At 40.1% G+C, this 17,285-nt stretch overlaps 1 protein-coding gene across 2 annotated transcripts in view; it reads left to right on the top strand.

Moving 5' to 3' along the window:
• galntl6 (polypeptide N-acetylgalactosaminyltransferase like 6) overlaps positions 1–14,314 on the top strand; it is a 134,581-nt gene extending 120,267 nt beyond the window's left edge. For both annotated transcript variants that reach the window (XM_061246497.1, XM_061246495.1), the window contains exons 8-13: positions 5,193–5,310; positions 7,970–8,077; positions 8,462–8,683; positions 11,877–11,993; positions 12,238–12,387; positions 13,429–14,314. In XM_061246497.1, the coding sequence (XP_061102481.1) occupies positions 5,193–5,310; positions 7,970–8,077; positions 8,462–8,683; positions 11,877–11,993; positions 12,238–12,387; positions 13,429–13,596 (883 nt within the window). In that variant the 3' untranslated portion in view covers positions 13,597–14,314. The remainder of the gene's footprint in view (positions 1–5,192; positions 5,311–7,969; positions 8,078–8,461; positions 8,684–11,876; positions 11,994–12,237; positions 12,388–13,428) is intronic.
• The last annotated feature ends 2,971 nt before the right edge of the window (positions 14,315–17,285 follow it).

Raw genomic sequence — 17,285 nt, 5'->3', positions numbered from 1 at the left:
ATTATTAAAAAAGCAGGCTTGCTCCTTATTTATAAGCATACAGAATAATAATACAACATTTAGCGAATGTATTTGGATGCTCACTGAAAACGGGGCACGTCTATGAAAATGCTATTTATGTTGGAGCGAAATTTCTTTTCACTGTCTTCCCAAAAATATTCACTCAAGGAAGCTCGAGAGGCTAGAGAGAGAGAGAGACTCATTGGAAGGAAGTCATCTATTTAGAAATAGGCATCACACATTTCTTGTAAAACGTCTACCTTTTTGGCCATACAATCTCAAGAACAGTTTTTTTACCTTGAAGCACAACGCGCGTGCGTATTGAAAATGCTCCGGTTTCGTTATGCTGGCAAAGACTGCTGTGTGATTTTATGCCTAACAAACTATACACCATTACAAACTATACAAAACGTGGATAATAGCTTTCCTATGTAGCACTTTTGTAGAAACGACGAAACGGACAACAATGATAAGTCCTCCAGATAAATTCTATGTACATTTCTCCGAGTTTCTAGAAGCATTATTATGCACGTGAAAAGGACACTAACATTATCAAATTTTGTGTAGTATATGGATTTCCAAAATGCAGAGAAGGCAAGGTCCCCTCACGCTTGTTTTGCCATCCTCATGTTCGAAATTAAGGAACTGTTCGCTAAAGGAATAACATCTTAAAATAGGTTATACCGATAGACCCGTGAGTTTTAACATATTCAGACGGTATATCCTGTTACCATAGTGATTGAAAATTGCAGTTAGAAAAGGACTGAATGCAAAAAAAAACAAAAAAAAAACAGATTTAATGGGTTAACTAATTATGCAAGACAATTTTCTGTTAAATCATTTCTTAATTAGCCTATAGCCCTTGGTGGATGACCTGAAATATTTATCAACATGGAGCAAACAATATTGTTGCTGTTGAAGGCAAGTGGCTTTTAAGTGAGATTAAAATGCTAAACATGCACACATTAATTTTATTGGTGTTTTGAAGAGCAACTTGTGCTGTTCTGTGAAAAAATGACAAAATTTGAGTCAGTGTATCCTTAAATTACCATATTTATAATTGCACCTTGATGTTAATCTTCTTATTTTCTGGGAAAAGTCAACAGCGTGGCCATTTAACGGGAATCCTGAGGAACAGGGACCCGTATTTACCGTGTTTTGTCTTTGATAAGTCGGCCCATATAAGTGAAATGCATGACTCCATTGACTTCAGATTCATTAAGTTAAGGACCTAAAGCTCCCCCCAAGAAGTTGTCATGGCTTCTGATGAAATGTTCTTAGGGTATAAAAGCTGAAGTCACTAACTCAACTGAGTCATTTGGCAATTCCAGGAACACAACAGCAGTCTCCAGTGCCTAATTACAATGTTATTATCATGCAGTTAGGCCTAGAACCGCAGCACAATCCCTAACTAAGAAATAAATGGAACACAAAATATTTAGTAATGTTTGCTGATGTTCACTTTCTGTGTTTCCTGCTCATACAAATACCCTGCATGGTCAGAGCAGAAATACTCCTGGGAATTTAGGTAATGTCTACTTTCCCTATCACAAGGAAAGATTTCTGATGAGCATGTGTCAGGATTGAGTTCCCACTAGAAGAGTGAGCACTTTGGGGACGATGCCCCTTTCTGCTGATGCTTGGGAAGCCCCATGGCATCGATCCAGATGCTCCCAAGCGCACCAAACCTAATTAAGTAATCAATCAATACGAGTGCTGAAAGATTGTAAAATAACATACTAAATGTGCTTGTTTATTTTGGATGCATGCGCATTTGGTATAATTTCCAGTTGTCATTACCTTTTTGTTAGTAATTGCTTTGTATTCTTTATTTTCTAAATGTATCTTTTCATTTCACTGGGGGAAAAAAAGAGATGAAGCCATCCAGTTTCACAGGATCGAGATCCAGCTGGGAGATCCAGCTGCCCCACAATATTCCTGGAGATACACCATCCTGTATGTTTTAATTTCAACCCTAGCAAAGCACACCTGCTTCTACTAATTAACTGTTGAAAGAGGTGCGCTTTATTAGGGTTGGAGTGAAAACCTACAGGTCTGTAGATCTCCAGGAACAGGGTTGTGCAGTCATAATTATCCTCAACAATTTGACTGGACCACCCAAATCTCTCCGACCAAAGGGATTTGGGTTGTTCCCAGCCCTGCGGTAGTAAACACTTGGCTTTATAACAGTTATTTTGCCGTTATTGCAAATCAACAGCAACAGCTAGAGAGCTGGTTACAGCAACTTGGAAACAAGCCATTTTTCTGTTGGTTCAACCAGTCCTTCTTTTGACAATTCGCAAGCCTTTTGGGCTAGTAGAGAAAAGTCAAAGCAAACCCACGCATCTGTGTTGATTTATTTTCCAAATTTCCAAATCAAACAGACCACATGCTTATACAAATATTAATTTTCTCCCTCTGTGTTTTTATCAAGTAGCACGTCCATTTCTGAAGAACAGCCTGATTAACAGCTTCTCTGGACATTTCAGGCCAGTCTGCTTCCAGGGGCCCTTTTTCATTTGCCCCTGGAAAGCGCTGACACAGAGGGTCAGACTCACCGGTATAACTGTCAGAATAACTGATGTACCCCCTGTTGTTGGCAGGCAGGGAGGGTGGGAGAAAAATAATTTCGCCAGGAAAGCGCTGGCTTCTCGATTGCTCCCCCTTAATTGAGTCAGCTGCTATATTTCAGCGCTTTATTAAACTGGAAGGATGTGAGGCCAAATGGTATTACAAGGGAGTAAATTGATTTTGGCACCCTTCTGCTCATCGCAATCACTATCTTTTCACAAGCTCATTACCCAGTTTTCCTGTCCAAACTCAGTCCTCGAGGCTTTAGGTCCCTAGTGGCCAACACAGCAGGCATGTAAGTGGACAGCATCCTGCTTCCTGCTTCCCCTTCCTGCCCCCTTCAATACAACTCTGAGCTGTGTTATCATGTGACACCTGATGGAAAAATACATTGTTTAACCATGTAGTGAACACTGGAAGGATAATGCAGAGGGATACCTGTGTGCTGAACTACATTATGAAATACTGTATGTGCATTACATGCATATTTTAATTCACATGCTCACTGTAAGCTGTGACTGATACTTATAGCTTGGTGAAAGGGTACTGCCATGCTATAGATGGTTTCAATCTACATCTATATACATATCTGAACATACAATGCAACATTGCTCATATGAATGTTTAATACTATAATACTATAAACTTAATACTATAAACTGCTACATTCCGCGTGTATTTCCATTGCGTGAGTGTACTTAGCCCTCCTCTAATGACTGGTGATCCAGAATGGCAGTGACATGCCAACTCGCTCATTAGAATCCGGATCTGTTATAACGCACACCAGGTCGCGGAGGCCATTCCTCCACTACAAAGCCTGCAGAGCTTTTTTTTCCAGCTCTGACTCCTAATTACAGAGTCAGACATGAGCGCTATAAGGAGCTACAGCTTTCATCCTCACCACACACCCTCTTGTGTTTTTCATTCTACATTGTTTCTTTGTTTTTTGATGCAACGTGATGAAAAAAAGCCACTGTTGCGCTCCGGGCTTTTTTTCTCGTGGAATAACAAATCCAAATATATCTGGGTTTCCGCGAGTGAAACCAGTGTAGCTGGGTTCCGTATGAAGTCATTTAACGAGCCGTGTTGCCGTTAGCGAGCTTTCAGGCTCTCTAATTGTGTTGAAGAAGAAGCTGCAGGACACCTGAACAGGGCCCCCCGCAGCTTGGGAAATACCCACTACATCGCCCGACCCTTGTCTGCACCCTTCCCCTTCCCAAAAACCACTCTATAATTCAAAGGCTGCCTTTTCTCCTCGGGTGATATTACTGCATTTCATCCCCTAGCTTTCTTAAAAGGTTTGAACAGCACAGTCGGGGGTGAGGAGTAGGGGGTGGGTGCAGCGCAGTATAGAAAAGAAACATTCCTCTAAGCTGTTGGATTACTGGCATTTTTCACTATGTTTAATGAAATGTACGAGATGGTGCTTTCGAGGTCAAAATCCACTCAGTGTGTAAAGCACTGAAGAGTGTGAAATTAAAATGATAAGGGGTTTGAGCACACAGTATCAAAGGAAAGGAAAATACAAACCGGGAGGGATTAAGGTTTAGGATGGGATAGCTTTACTGCAAGTGCTGGAATTAGTAGCTTTAGTGGTCTCAGAAAGAAATGCACTACTCTGCTCTGCACAGGCAGACGTCTGGTCAGTAACATCCCTGTTGATTTCATTGTGAAGGTAAACACTGATAACATTTCTGATATATTGGCACTGTTGTTTTGTATGTGACAGAGAATGATTCTGAAAGTGAACATTATGCCGTACATTTGGATATAGTGCCATTCTGTGGTTAGGAGGGGATTTAAGCTTCAAACTCATTAAATGAATGTACAGATAAGAAAAGATAAGATATAATATACTTCACTTTCCCCGTGGGGAAGTCTGTCTGGTGCACCAGCTAAAACATCTAGTGCATGTAGTATGCACATAGAATCAATTATATATTAATTTAGACTAATTTTTAATGGTGGTAATTAGAAAGAATATTAATTGTTGAAATATAAAAAGATTCACCGTTGAGGTTTCTGACTGCTTAATTATATCTGATTACATGAAATCAATTGATTGCTCAGTCGGCTTGTTACTGTCATTGCAAATGTTTGTAAAAGTTGCATTCTTTCTATTTCTTGTTTGTGCATGAAAATTTCAGAGTAATTGATCATTTATAATTATATTACTGACTCATATTATGCCTGAAAAGTGGGTGCACATCTCAGCATGATGACTTATTTTTATGCCGGAAATAGGGTGATTCACCATTTTAATAAAAGCAGGTGATTCACTGTTTTTAATCGTCTACATACTTGAACAAGTAGACACACATACACACATTCTTTTTTTTTTTCAAAAGATTCAGTCGTCCAGTCTCTGTGGGCTGTTATCAAATATGTGGAATGGTATTTTGATGATATGGGTTTGGTTGATTCATCTTCCAAAATATCCTTGAAGTGTTTTATTTTGCAGGAGGAATTCTATTCCGTGAAATTGATTTATGTTTTCCCCTCGATCAAAGCAAGTTATTTCATACAGATTAAAAATGAATTTAATGTCTTTTATGAAATGTATTGATCACTTATTTTCTGATTGAGTATAATGGACCGTATCTCTGGCCTCCAACCCCCAGATCCCCAGTGATGGCAGGGGGGCTCTTTGCTGTCAAACGGCAGTGGTTCTGGGAACTGGGGGGATATGACACAGGACTGGAAATCTGGGGAGGAGAGCAGTATGAAATCTCCTTCAAGGTAAGAACAACCAGGAACAGTGGTCTCTCTAACAGAGTATATGACATCTTCAATGTAAGAGAAACCAGGAGCAGTGGTCTATCTAACTGAGTATATGACATCTTCAATGTAAGAGAAACCAGGAATAGTGGTCTATCTAATAGAGTATATGACATATTTAATATAAGAGAACCCAGGATTATCCAATAGAGCATATACAGAACACTATTAAATAGACCCCTCCTGCAAGAGAATTGAATCCAGGAGAAGTGGTCCAGCTAATAGCATGCAGGTAAAGTACATTGATAAGATCAGTGTTAAACTGAATCAACCACATTTTTTACAAGCACTGTTGGCTTTGGATCAAATTCAATATATGTAAATCAAACAGAAATAAATTAGGAGAAATTGTATAAAATTAAATGAAAACAACAGGAATTACAGTTGTTGCTTATTGGCTTCTTTATCACATGAAATGCATAGGTCATGTCAATTGAGAACAAATGAAAATGGATTTAATGCAGGTAACTGAAAGATTCATATTTAATGGATAATATTTGTGCTCCACTTGTGTATTGCTCATGAATCACCATTGACCTTGTATTGTGGCCATAGACCATGTGCATTGGATGGTTTACTATATTTCATATGTCTCTTTTGTACTAGAGGGAATTAATCAGGTGGATTCATTTTTTGTTGGAGAGCTCCATCGGAATGAATTCCCAGTGCAGTGTAAATGGACTGGTGAAGACAATGATTATGTCCAGGTTGAACTACATTCACAGAAAATCTGATTATGTGGTGTTTGATTGTTAGAGGCTCAAAGGATTTTTTTTTTTTTTTTTTATCCAGAAAAATCAGAGGGAAAGGATTTAGAGAAGACTGGTTTATTGTGTCTGACACACCTGCCACTGGCCTGCTTTTTCATTATTTTTTTCTATTGGTCTGCAATTGGAACGCAGGCTTTTCCTCCTTCGTCTGAAACCATGGTAACAGCCAAGCGTTCAGACGCAAAATTGCCTCGGTCCAGGTTTTTCCCTGCATTCTCTGTTGACCATTTTTCAAAAGAGAGCACTTTCATCAAGCATTTTATTTAATCTGTGTGTAGCAATCCTCTGTTCTGTCTTTCCTCCAACCCAACTTCCCTTGAACTCCAGTATATGAAAGCAATACCTGACACTTAAGAAGGCCCTATTCGCTTTAATTATATGATTATTCAAGATAAGTGTGTTTTGGTCACACTTTACTTGAACCCCTCGCCATAAGGCTCACTCATTAGCTAACTGTGGCGCATTTACATTAATGTGGAAACTGAAAATGTTTATTAGTATGCGCTGTCCCTAGTATGACCTGTCGTACTTTTATCGGTAGATTTAACAGTAACAGTAAGATCTGTCATAACATTTACTGATAAAGGTTTGACGGTTTCATATTATTTGACATCAACTGACCTCATCTGGTGTGCCATCTTCTGACAGCTGCTTTGTCATGTGTATGACAGTGTTGTGTTGGCCTTATGGCAAGGGCTTTGTTAGGTTTTCATTCAGTGTACTGTAAAACACTGCATGTTAATGTTTTCTGGCACATTACTTTCACATGAAGACAAAGATATTAATTTTCATCAGAAGCAGTGAATTTCAAGAACTCCAGGGTTCAGCAGCCTTGGCCAAGATTGATGAAGCCACTTGAAATTCTTTATCTTGCTAAAATGTGTCTGTGCTCAATCTTTAAAAAATGAAATGATTCAAGCAAAAGAGCTGGCAATTTATACATATGAAAGGTCTCTATGCACAATAGACGCTATTTAGGAATGTGTAATAGATTGTAGGAATGCTATTAATGCAAAATAAGTTGTTTATCTTCATACTGAAAACACAATTGAACAGTGAACTTAAAATTCATGGAGCTAGGCTATTACCAGTATGAGATAATAGCTCCCCCTGTGGTTTTCAGCGTGATAGTGAACCAGGAGTAAATTAAATGCTCCGGCTGTTATTTCTTTCTTTGTATGAGTTAATGTGTGAATTGACTGTCACAGAGACTTACCTTGGTCTGGCTGACCTTGGAAGTGATGAGATTACAGTTAGGTGAAATGCTGGGTACCATATTAATACAAACATTATCTCACTCTGAATGTGTAGGCCAGGTGGTTCAAATGCTTTATCTGTTTTCTGCGTATGTATTTTTGCGGACTGGGGATTAAAATTTGCTGCTTAACTGAAGCTATGTGTAATGCATCAGATTTCATACATGATCATACATGGTCCCTGTCAAATAAATAAAGTAAATGAAACATTAAATAGTGGGGGGAAATAGACAAAGACCTTGATAATACATTTTCTTCCTGCTGTAGCCAATAGAATATTAAGGAAAAAAACTACATTAACACCCACTAAAAGTCAGTCTGTAAACTCTGAATAAAGCCAGGAAAGTGGTTTCATCATTCACACGATGTCCATAAAACAGAAGATCATTTCCATATGGTGGGAGGAGAGGAGGCTCTCCCAGTCTGGATCTGGATGTGAAACCTTCATGGGCCACATAAGGCAATATGATAGGATGCCAATCATATCACCCGTTGCTGCTTGAACCCCTAATAATAATACGATATTCTTAACCTTAAAATGAGTGGGTTGTGCTTAGTGCTGTGTCTAAAGTACGGTGGTTGTGTGTGTTTCAGGTGTGGATGTGTGGAGGCAGCATGTATGACGTGCCGTGCTCCAGGGTCGGTCACATCTACAGGAAGTACGTCCCTTACAAAGTGCCTTCAGGAACCAGCCTGGCCCGGGTACGTTTAATCTCTGTGTGATGTGGGGGCTGTTTGTGTGCAGCCAAATGTTCAGTGTTGTCTGGTGGCACATGGACATGTATGTACATCAACTGCTGTTCAATTGAGCAAAAAGTGATTAGCACTCCCACTCTTTATTTATTTTTATTTTTGACACTTTCTAACTCTGATTTCCATTCTGCAACAATGTCCTATAAATCATGTGCATGTGCTACCTCACTGTAGGTGAAGTTGTTGATGTGCCTATGTTTACAGTGTCAACTTTTACTGTTAATCTAGTTCTAATGTAGACATACAGTCGTAGACATGAAACCATCGAGAACCATGGAAAAACTCCCATGAGCCTCAGCAAGCAGCTGAATGCTCTGCCCTGCAACCCCCCAGAACCTGAAGCGTGTGGCAGAGACCTGGATGGATGAGTATACAGAGTACATCTACCAGCGCCGGCCAGAGTACCGCCACCTGTCTCCCGGAGACCTGACCGCCCAGAAGGAACTTCGAAAGAACCTCAAGTGCCGCGATTTCAAGTGGTACATGACCAACGTGGCCTGGGACCTGGCCAAATATTACCCCCCCGTGGAGCCCCTGCCCGCTTCCTGGGGAGAGGTGAGACCCCCCCCAAATCAGTTGTTTTTCCTTATTTGTATTTATTATAGATACTAAAATGGCAAGGGAGGACAATAATAAATAAGAAAAGAGTTGATAAAACAAACAAAATAATGTAATGTAATAATCAAGAGAGACTTTTTTCCCACCATGAGCTCACCAGCATTTTCACATGGAACCTTCAAATAAGAAATAATGATATCTTATGGAAAAATAATATGAACAGTGCCACATGTCCTAGCATCTAGCCACTTAATGAATTACTGTGCACCAGTCAGAAAGAGTAACCACAAAGTGATGCCATCTTTTCCATAAAAACAGTGTAAAACAGCCCACAGATGTGAGAATTCCTCTGCATAAATTCTTTCAATTACTGATTCATATGAACAGAGGGTTGTGATTATAGGGATGTGCCCAATTGCTGTATAGCAGTTAGAAAGAGGGAGATAATGAAAACCCACTGCATGGGCGTTCTGGAGAAAGGCCTTGTGATCACAGTGAATTCCTCCAGACATTGTACAGTGTGTAGAAAGGGATGGTTTGGTTTTGGTTTGAAGAGAGAGGGTGGCAGCATTAACGTTTTCCATAATGCTTTAGGATAAAGGTGGATTGTTTGCAGGAATGGTAGGCTGCAGGATATTAGTTGGGTGGAGATGGGGTGGAGGCTGAGGACTGCCATTGAGGATGCAGCTCCAGGCTCCTCCTGCTGGCTGATAAGCTCTTTGGCAGCACCCCTGTATCTTAATGATATTTACCGTCATTATTCTCTCCCAACACTCTCCTCTTTCGTCTGTGTCCTGCTTTTCTTATTCACTGCTGCTGTGTGGCCCCAGACCAAATGGAAATGAAATCCAGCAGCCATGGCCAGGACAGAGCATAGGCAAATGATAAAATTCTAATTTTTCAGTGTCAAGTGTCTGTCTTCAATGTTGAGTTTTTGGGATTGACATTTATTTTAATGTATTTGTGCAATGTTTTGTCTTACTGAGTGAGTGACTGGCACACCTGTGCCAGTTTACTTAACTCTTGGCCAATGCACAGTGATGAACGGGCATTTTTCATGTCATAATGTACAGTATACTGATGAGCCAATAAGAGAATTGGTAACATAGTGTAAGCAAATATAATTTAGAAACTGCTGACTCCTACCTCTCTCTCAAGAGCTATGATAAATATTATATTTTTGGTTGTGCAGACAACATTGTAGCTGTTAGCCACAGGTAGTATTCAGTACTTAGAGTGCTGAGAATATTTCCAAATCTTATCTCATTGGGGTTTAGATGCAGTCAGGTGCACCGCTTTTTTAATTATCTAATCTTGTGCGGAATCCTTTGTGGATAACTGCACTATTTCAAATGAAAACATGTCTACGTGAATCGTGCCAAGAATAATGGCTAACGAGGTAGTCTCACTTCTCTATCAGATACAGTATGAATATTAGATTCCCAGTTCTGTCCTGCCTCAGGCTAGACCCTCTACATCTGCATTCTGTAATACTGAATTTCTGTACATCCAAAAGGCAATTTCCACATCTATTCATAAATGCCCAATTCCAGCAGCCCATTAGCCGTGAACGCATTCGACCATTTATCAAGTCTGTCTGCATTAGTGAGAGGAGGCATTTTAAAGAGGAGTTGACAGTGTATGTCTTAAGTCTCTGCCAGAGTGGAAATTTATGCCCGGTAAATATCCCCTTTCCCAGCAGATGATTGTAACTTCACTGAGCAGCTGACAGTTCTGTGTCCTGGTTTCTCCATTGCCAGCCAATCACCTTGTCTCCAGGCCTGATATATGGCACAATAAAAAGTGTGTATCGGTGAGGCATGCCGGGGTGTGCGCGGATGGGGGTGAAGCAGAGAGTGTTGCTGGTGGGGAGGGCAGCAGAGCGGAGGCATAAATAAAGTCACTACCATCTCCGCCACCAGGCAGTGTCAGACTACTGTTAAACTTCTGGAGGCTCCAGTCAGGGTAAATAGGCTGTTCAGCAGCTATCGCCATCACCTTTTACCACAAAGACTCTCTGCTGAGGGTCTCCCAGCCACAGGTTTGAGTGCCACTGTACTGAGAGCTAGCGCTTTAGCTGGCTGCTCCACTTGGGAGTCTGCATATTATTTTATGGATGCAGTCATCAAGCTGAACCTGTCCCTGAATTTTCTCTCCTTCTTTCTCATTCTCTATCATGTCTTGCAGGCTAGTATTTTAAATGCAGACATTATATTTCACATCAGGCCTACAGTTTGTCAGAGGAGCATAATTGTAACAGCCCAGAGCTATTATAGCAAAAGAAGACACCGTGGCTGGGATTGTAATGAACTGGGCTGTGAGTGAGGTGGGAAACTGGGATTATAACAGTGCCCCCCACCCTCCTCCCCATTAGCTGCCACGCACAGCTTATTTTTCTGAAATAGATTCTCCACAAAGCAGTAACAGTTAGCCAGTGTGTCGACAGGTGATTGAAGAAGTCCTGTGAGATACAACACAAGAGCATATACCTGCTTGCATCTTCGGTTTGAACTGGACTCAGACCTTGTGCATTATTGTGCTTGCTATGATTCCGTGGAGTGTGCACAAACTTAAATCAATTTGGACATGTTGGTGTTTCAAATTTGTATATCATAACACAGCAGAGAAAGTGTCCCTGAGCAAGAACTCCAGTCGCTGCTGATCAGCTGGTTGGTATTGCCATTGGTGTGTGTGTCTGTGTGTCTGTGTGTCTGTGAATGTGTGTGTTTGTGTGTGAATGGAAGAATGAGAAGTATTAAATGTAAAGCAGTGTGGATAAAAGAGCTATATGCGTAAATGCTCTCCATTATTTACCAGAAAACCAATGGCACATGTCAATTAAACTATAACGTCTCTCCCCATCCACATTCTGGGTAACCCTGGACACCCTGCTCTAACTAGTCAGTAGGTCCTGTGGGAATCATAATTTGCCTTTGTAAGCTATAAGGAACTTGTTGGATCTTGATAACAATCCTCATATACCCGATCCCCCAAGCCTCAGCGCCATAGGATGAAACTGCCCACTTAAGCCAATCGCAGAGGAAGAGGTCACCTAACGGAATTCTCATTGGTTGACCTAATATGTATTGGGACAGTACTTTTTCCGACATCTGTTCATACAGCAGAGAGCGATAAGGCAGAAGCAGTGCTCGCTCATAGCTGACCTGGGGTCTGCGTGTTGTGTTTGTAGATCCGGAACGTGGCATCAGGCCTGTGTGCAGACAGCAAGCACGGAGCCACGGGGACAGAGCTACGACTGGACCTGTGTCTGAAGGAGGGAGCTGAGCGCACGTGGGCACACGAGCAGGTACCCTACAGGCTGCCCTGGCCCCGGGGAACATCCTCCCAAAGCAAGGCCCTCTCATCAACGCCCACCTCTCCATGGACAAGCTTCTCCTCTCTACCTTTCTCAAAGCAATTCACTTATACAGCTTTTTTACATTCAAGAAAATATTAGAAGGCATATTAGAAACAATTTGCTTCATTGTGAATATCTGTAAATGAGAGCAATCCATGCATCTCAGGTTGATTGAGTTGCTTTGCTGTGCCAGATTTTTACCTTTGGCTGGAGAGAAGACATAAGACCAGGGGATCCTCTTCACACCAGGAAACTGTGCCTGGATGCCATCTCCAGCAGCAGTCCAGTGACACTGTATGACTGCCATGGCATGAAGGGCAACCAGCACTGGCAGTACAGAAAGGTGAGGGACGAGAAAGAGTCATGGCCCAGTCACCAGCACACCAGGGCCTTGTGTGAGTGACACAGCTCAGGTTCATTACCACGAAAGGCAGAGCTGGGTTTGGACTGATTCAGAAAGGTTATATATTACTGTAAGTTATAAGAACAAAACCATTAACTTCATTAATGAATGATACATAGTCAATGTGTGTGTGCACTCTTTAAAATAAAACTATTACGCTAACATCAGCCTTTTTTCCATCAAGGTATCAGCACAGATCTCTGACAACAATGTACAATGTCTACTGTACATCAAACAACATGTACTCACCATTGTGCAGATTGTGTAAGATGCAAACCTCTCAAAGAATTCATAATCTTAGAGAAGTGCACTGTAAAGTGTATTGGCAATTTTGCATATTAAAGTTTCTAAAGCATGCTTTATTTCCAACATGTCCAATGGATGAGTGGTCTTGTGTCGGGATTCGTTGGAGTTATTTTTGCATTAAAAAAGTCTTAATGTTTTATGCTAATATTTTAAGGGCATCCATTTCACAGAAATGGTGCAAAATTAGATAAGCTATCAATCAAAGTCTGTTTTGATAAGGCTATTAATCAAATGTATTTTTGATGAAGAGATTAGAGATTATTTTTTTGATTAATGAACTGCTGTTTTTACCTACAGGTAAGTAAACTTTAGACTTTAGTCTTTCATTCATATATTCATAAATATTTAATTAAATATGTAAAACATATACTGTATGTTGTGATATGTATGCACTGCATATTTACATAAATGTGAATTATTGCTATTCTCCTGGGCATATGTTTGCATTTTTTAATACAGTATTCTATAGTGTATATTTGTAAAATACAATATATAAGCATGCTTAAAAAGTTGATATTATGTAAAACATTCATTCTATTCATTGTTTCTGTGAAATTAATTTTCCCCATTGTGGCCCAGCTGTAGCTTTGGCGTGAGGATATTTCTTAGATAAGGGAGGTTCAGTCCATTACCGTGTTTGACCATGTCTGTCCCTTTTCATCTCCCCTGTCGCAGGATCAATCTCTACACCACCTGGTGAGCAGCAGCTGCATGGACTGCAGCCCTGGCGATAAGAGGATTTTCATGAACAAGTGTAACCCACAGTCTGAGACACAGAAGTGGCTGTTTCAGCATATCAATGCCACCATCCTGGACAAATTTAACAGCCCAACCAATTCCTAGGGTTATCCCAGGAGACACAAACAGCCAATGACCATCCTCCTGGACTGCCGGGAGCCTTGGCGCGGGTCTGTTAGCGAAGCAGCTTTTCCTCTTCTGTCTGGAGGTTCCTGTCTCAGGAGTCCCAATGGGGAACAGGCCATTCAGCTGACCGAATTAGGGCCAGCCCACATGCGTGGTGTAGTAGTTGGAAGGGCGGCTGGACGCAAAAGAACATAAATGCGACCACAGCCACCTTGCTGGTCAAGAAACCGTAAACATGAAATGCTCTTTTTCTAGCTCAAGGTCCAACTCAGGTCCAACCACCACTGCTACACATCAGAAAACAGTGGTTGTCAGATTGAGAGAGGTGTCGAATGAGGAACATTCTCAGTTTTTAAAGCAAAGGGCGCATGATTGATTTGCCAGGGTGTCTCTTTGATGCCTTGCCTCAATCCTTGACTCTGTGTTAGCACTTTTATAATGTTTTTCATTATTGTTTTACTAATGTGTTGATTTTATATCTTTTTGTTTTCTTTTTACAGCAAATATATGTGGGTATATTTGATTGGATATGTTGTTTCAGGTTCCCGTGAAAATGAGGTTGTAATGAAGTGTGGTAATCTGGTACATACATGAAGTAAAGTTATTTATTAATCACAATGAAAATGAATAATATGTTTTCTCAGCTTTCTTCATTTTTTCAACCCACACATTATAAATTAAACATGATGTAAAAGAATGGGCGTGCGATGTTTTGTGAGTGAGTGTGTCTACATTTCTGTGTGCATCCTTGCATCTGTAAGAGAGAAATGAGAAGAGACGCGAATTAAACAGTGACTGAATATATTCACCACTGCACGTGTGTGAAGACAGAAGCTAACACTAGGACCATGGTAAGTTAAAGGTTAAAGGTCATCTTGGAAAGATAAGATCATTCAAATTTGTGTGCAACTGTTAGGGGTCAGGACCTATAACAGGATGCTTGATACATTGTACAATAGAGCAAGCTGGTGTTCATAAATGCTTCACACAACACAATATATACATTCATAAGGTCTCTTATGCAGCCTGACATTGGCACATTTAGTATATGCACCTCAGAACAGTTTCAGACAGAATAGCATACTACCAGTCTTGTTGCCATTTACCATTTTACATCAAACTTCAACAGTGGCCCCACAGTCATAACGGTATTGATATGTGTAAAATGGTTCTCTGATCAAGACACGAAATTTGGTCTATGTAATGTTTAAAATTAGATAGATATACTCTATTTATTTTAAAGCTGAACATTCACTTCCAAAATGTCCTCAACCACACTATAGGAAAATAATTGTGACAGGGACATAGTTCAGAAATGAAATATGCAAAATTATTTGCATTCCTTTACAATAAGGAATTATAAGCATAGTATTTGACCTGTTTTGGCCTTCTGGAATCCTGTATCTTGGACATCAATGGACATTTATTTCAATTATCTCGATACTTGGTTGCCCAAATGATGTGCCCTCCCAATAATAACCACTAGGTGGTAGCAGAGTAAAAGGGATTAACCCTGACCTAGTTGGCAGATAAAGTGAGTAGGAAGTGAGAGTGAGATAATTTTATCATGTGGCCCAGCAACTGTCAGCCACAATATTATGGATGTGGCGATGTTGTGGATAATCTGCACAGCCATTAATGGATTTGTGTCTCTATTTGTAAATGTTTTTTTTTTTTTAACATACAGTACCAGTCAAAAGTTTAGCTTTTTTCTGCTTTTTCCTATTATCTCTGTTATTAATTAAACAGTTCATACATGGTCAAAGTGCAGATTCTCAGCTTTTATTGAAAGGTATTTTGTACATATTGGTTTCACCATGTAGTAATTACAGTACTTTTTTTTTTTTACATAGCCCTGCATTTTAATGGTTGAGACGAGTTAACATAATGTCAAATAATATAGTCATGTTTTGTATTTGGTTGCATATCGTTTGAGGCTGGTTTGATTGCTGACCCTTCTTGACTTAAAGCCATTTAGGCAACAAATATCTTCCATACCATACGTATAAAAAGTACTGTAATTACGACATGGTGAAACTGAAATGTATACAAATGTGATCTAACAAAAACTGAGAATCTGCACTTTGACCACGTATGAATTGTTTGATTACAAGCAGTGGAAATAAAACATTAATCGAAAAATCCAGAAAAGGGCAAGGTGTGTTTAAACTTTTGACGGGTACTGTACATGACTTATTGCAATAACTCCTCAGTCACCATAACTTGTTTGATGTATTATCCTTGAAATAACCAGCTGGCCAACTGTTTTGACTCTGATTATGACTTCATTATTCCTCATATAACATATTGCACTTTGGAGGAACAGAACCTTTTTGGAAGAATACAGTTGAAATGCCTCTATGAAACAGGCAAACCGGATACTCCTACACAAGAAGTCTATTTTGATCGTTCTGTGTGGCATGTGAGAAATTATGCTAATGAAATTCTACAACTGAAAATAGTAAAGACACTATAAACTAATGGTACCTGCCATGCATGACAAAGCACACACATTTCAAACCTCTGATGGCATCACATTCATTCCCTCCTAATAAACAAACGCAGCTGGCTTTTCTTTCCTGTATGCTCAATCACAATGAGAGACTGCCACACTATTTGCTCAACATAAATTGCAATGTTACTACTATACTGTTGAGATGTGAATACGCATCACTTCATAAAGTAGCCTATGCCACGCTAATGAATTGCATGTTTACTCTGAATACATATAGCTACAGTAATTGAACTTAAATGCGGGCACAATTTTATTTCGCATGACCTCATACAACTGGAAGTGCAAGCAAGGCCATTGCTCACAATCCATAAGACACAAAGACCAAAATAAAAAAGGCTGATTTACCGGTTGATTAACAACCCCACCCGGCGATTTAGTTTAAAGTAGTGCACCAGCCAGGTTTATGTCTGAGGGGCAGAATTTACACAGTGCTAACAGGATACCACGTTGTAAATGAAATTTAATAGATGAGCAAATAAGGATGGAACAAGCCCTTCAAATCAACAAACTGAACCTCCACCTCACGCTCACGACTACTGTCTGTTCTGGCTCCACGGTGGTGGAACGAACTCCCCGTTGAGGTCAGAACTGTAGAATCTCTCCCCACCTTCAAGCACAAACCGAAGACGCACCTCTTCAAGCAGCACCTCTCCCCATCCCTCCCTACCTCCCTGTGAACCTTAATTGTTGTCTTTGTGATTTACTTTGTGTTTCGGTATTTTTAGTTGGCTAGATAAGCAGTATTTGGATAGTTAAGTTTGGTCACTTTTGCTTTGTTGTTTGTTTATTTGTTTGTTAAAAAAAATAATTATAGCCTGGTCCTTATCTTTGTCGTACGGGTAGCAATTGAAATTGTACTTCCCTCTAGGGTCTTTCAGCGCACTTATCCCTGGTTATGGGTATGCACTTTGTTGTACGTCGCTCTGGATAAGAGCGTCTGCCAAATGCCAATAATGTAATGTGATGTGGCTAGGCTATGTGTTTATATTATTCCATATCAATGTCTTGCATATATTTCTGTACTTCTTGTTCATTTGCACAACTAAAGCATTGGCCCCAGCTGCAGTAGGAACTAGTCTCCAGGAACTATATGGTTTCCTAACCACTATGTGTCGTTTCGCAATTAAAGGGCGTAAGAATGTAGCACGCCCAT

The sequence above is a fragment of the Conger conger genome, chromosome 6, assembly GCF_963514075.1.
Source record: "Conger conger chromosome 6, fConCon1.1, whole genome shotgun sequence".
Lineage (NCBI taxonomy): Eukaryota > Metazoa > Chordata > Actinopteri > Anguilliformes > Congridae > Conger > Conger conger.
Note: the sequence above shows the minus strand (reverse complement) of the source record. Positions and strands in the feature narration are given on the sequence as shown.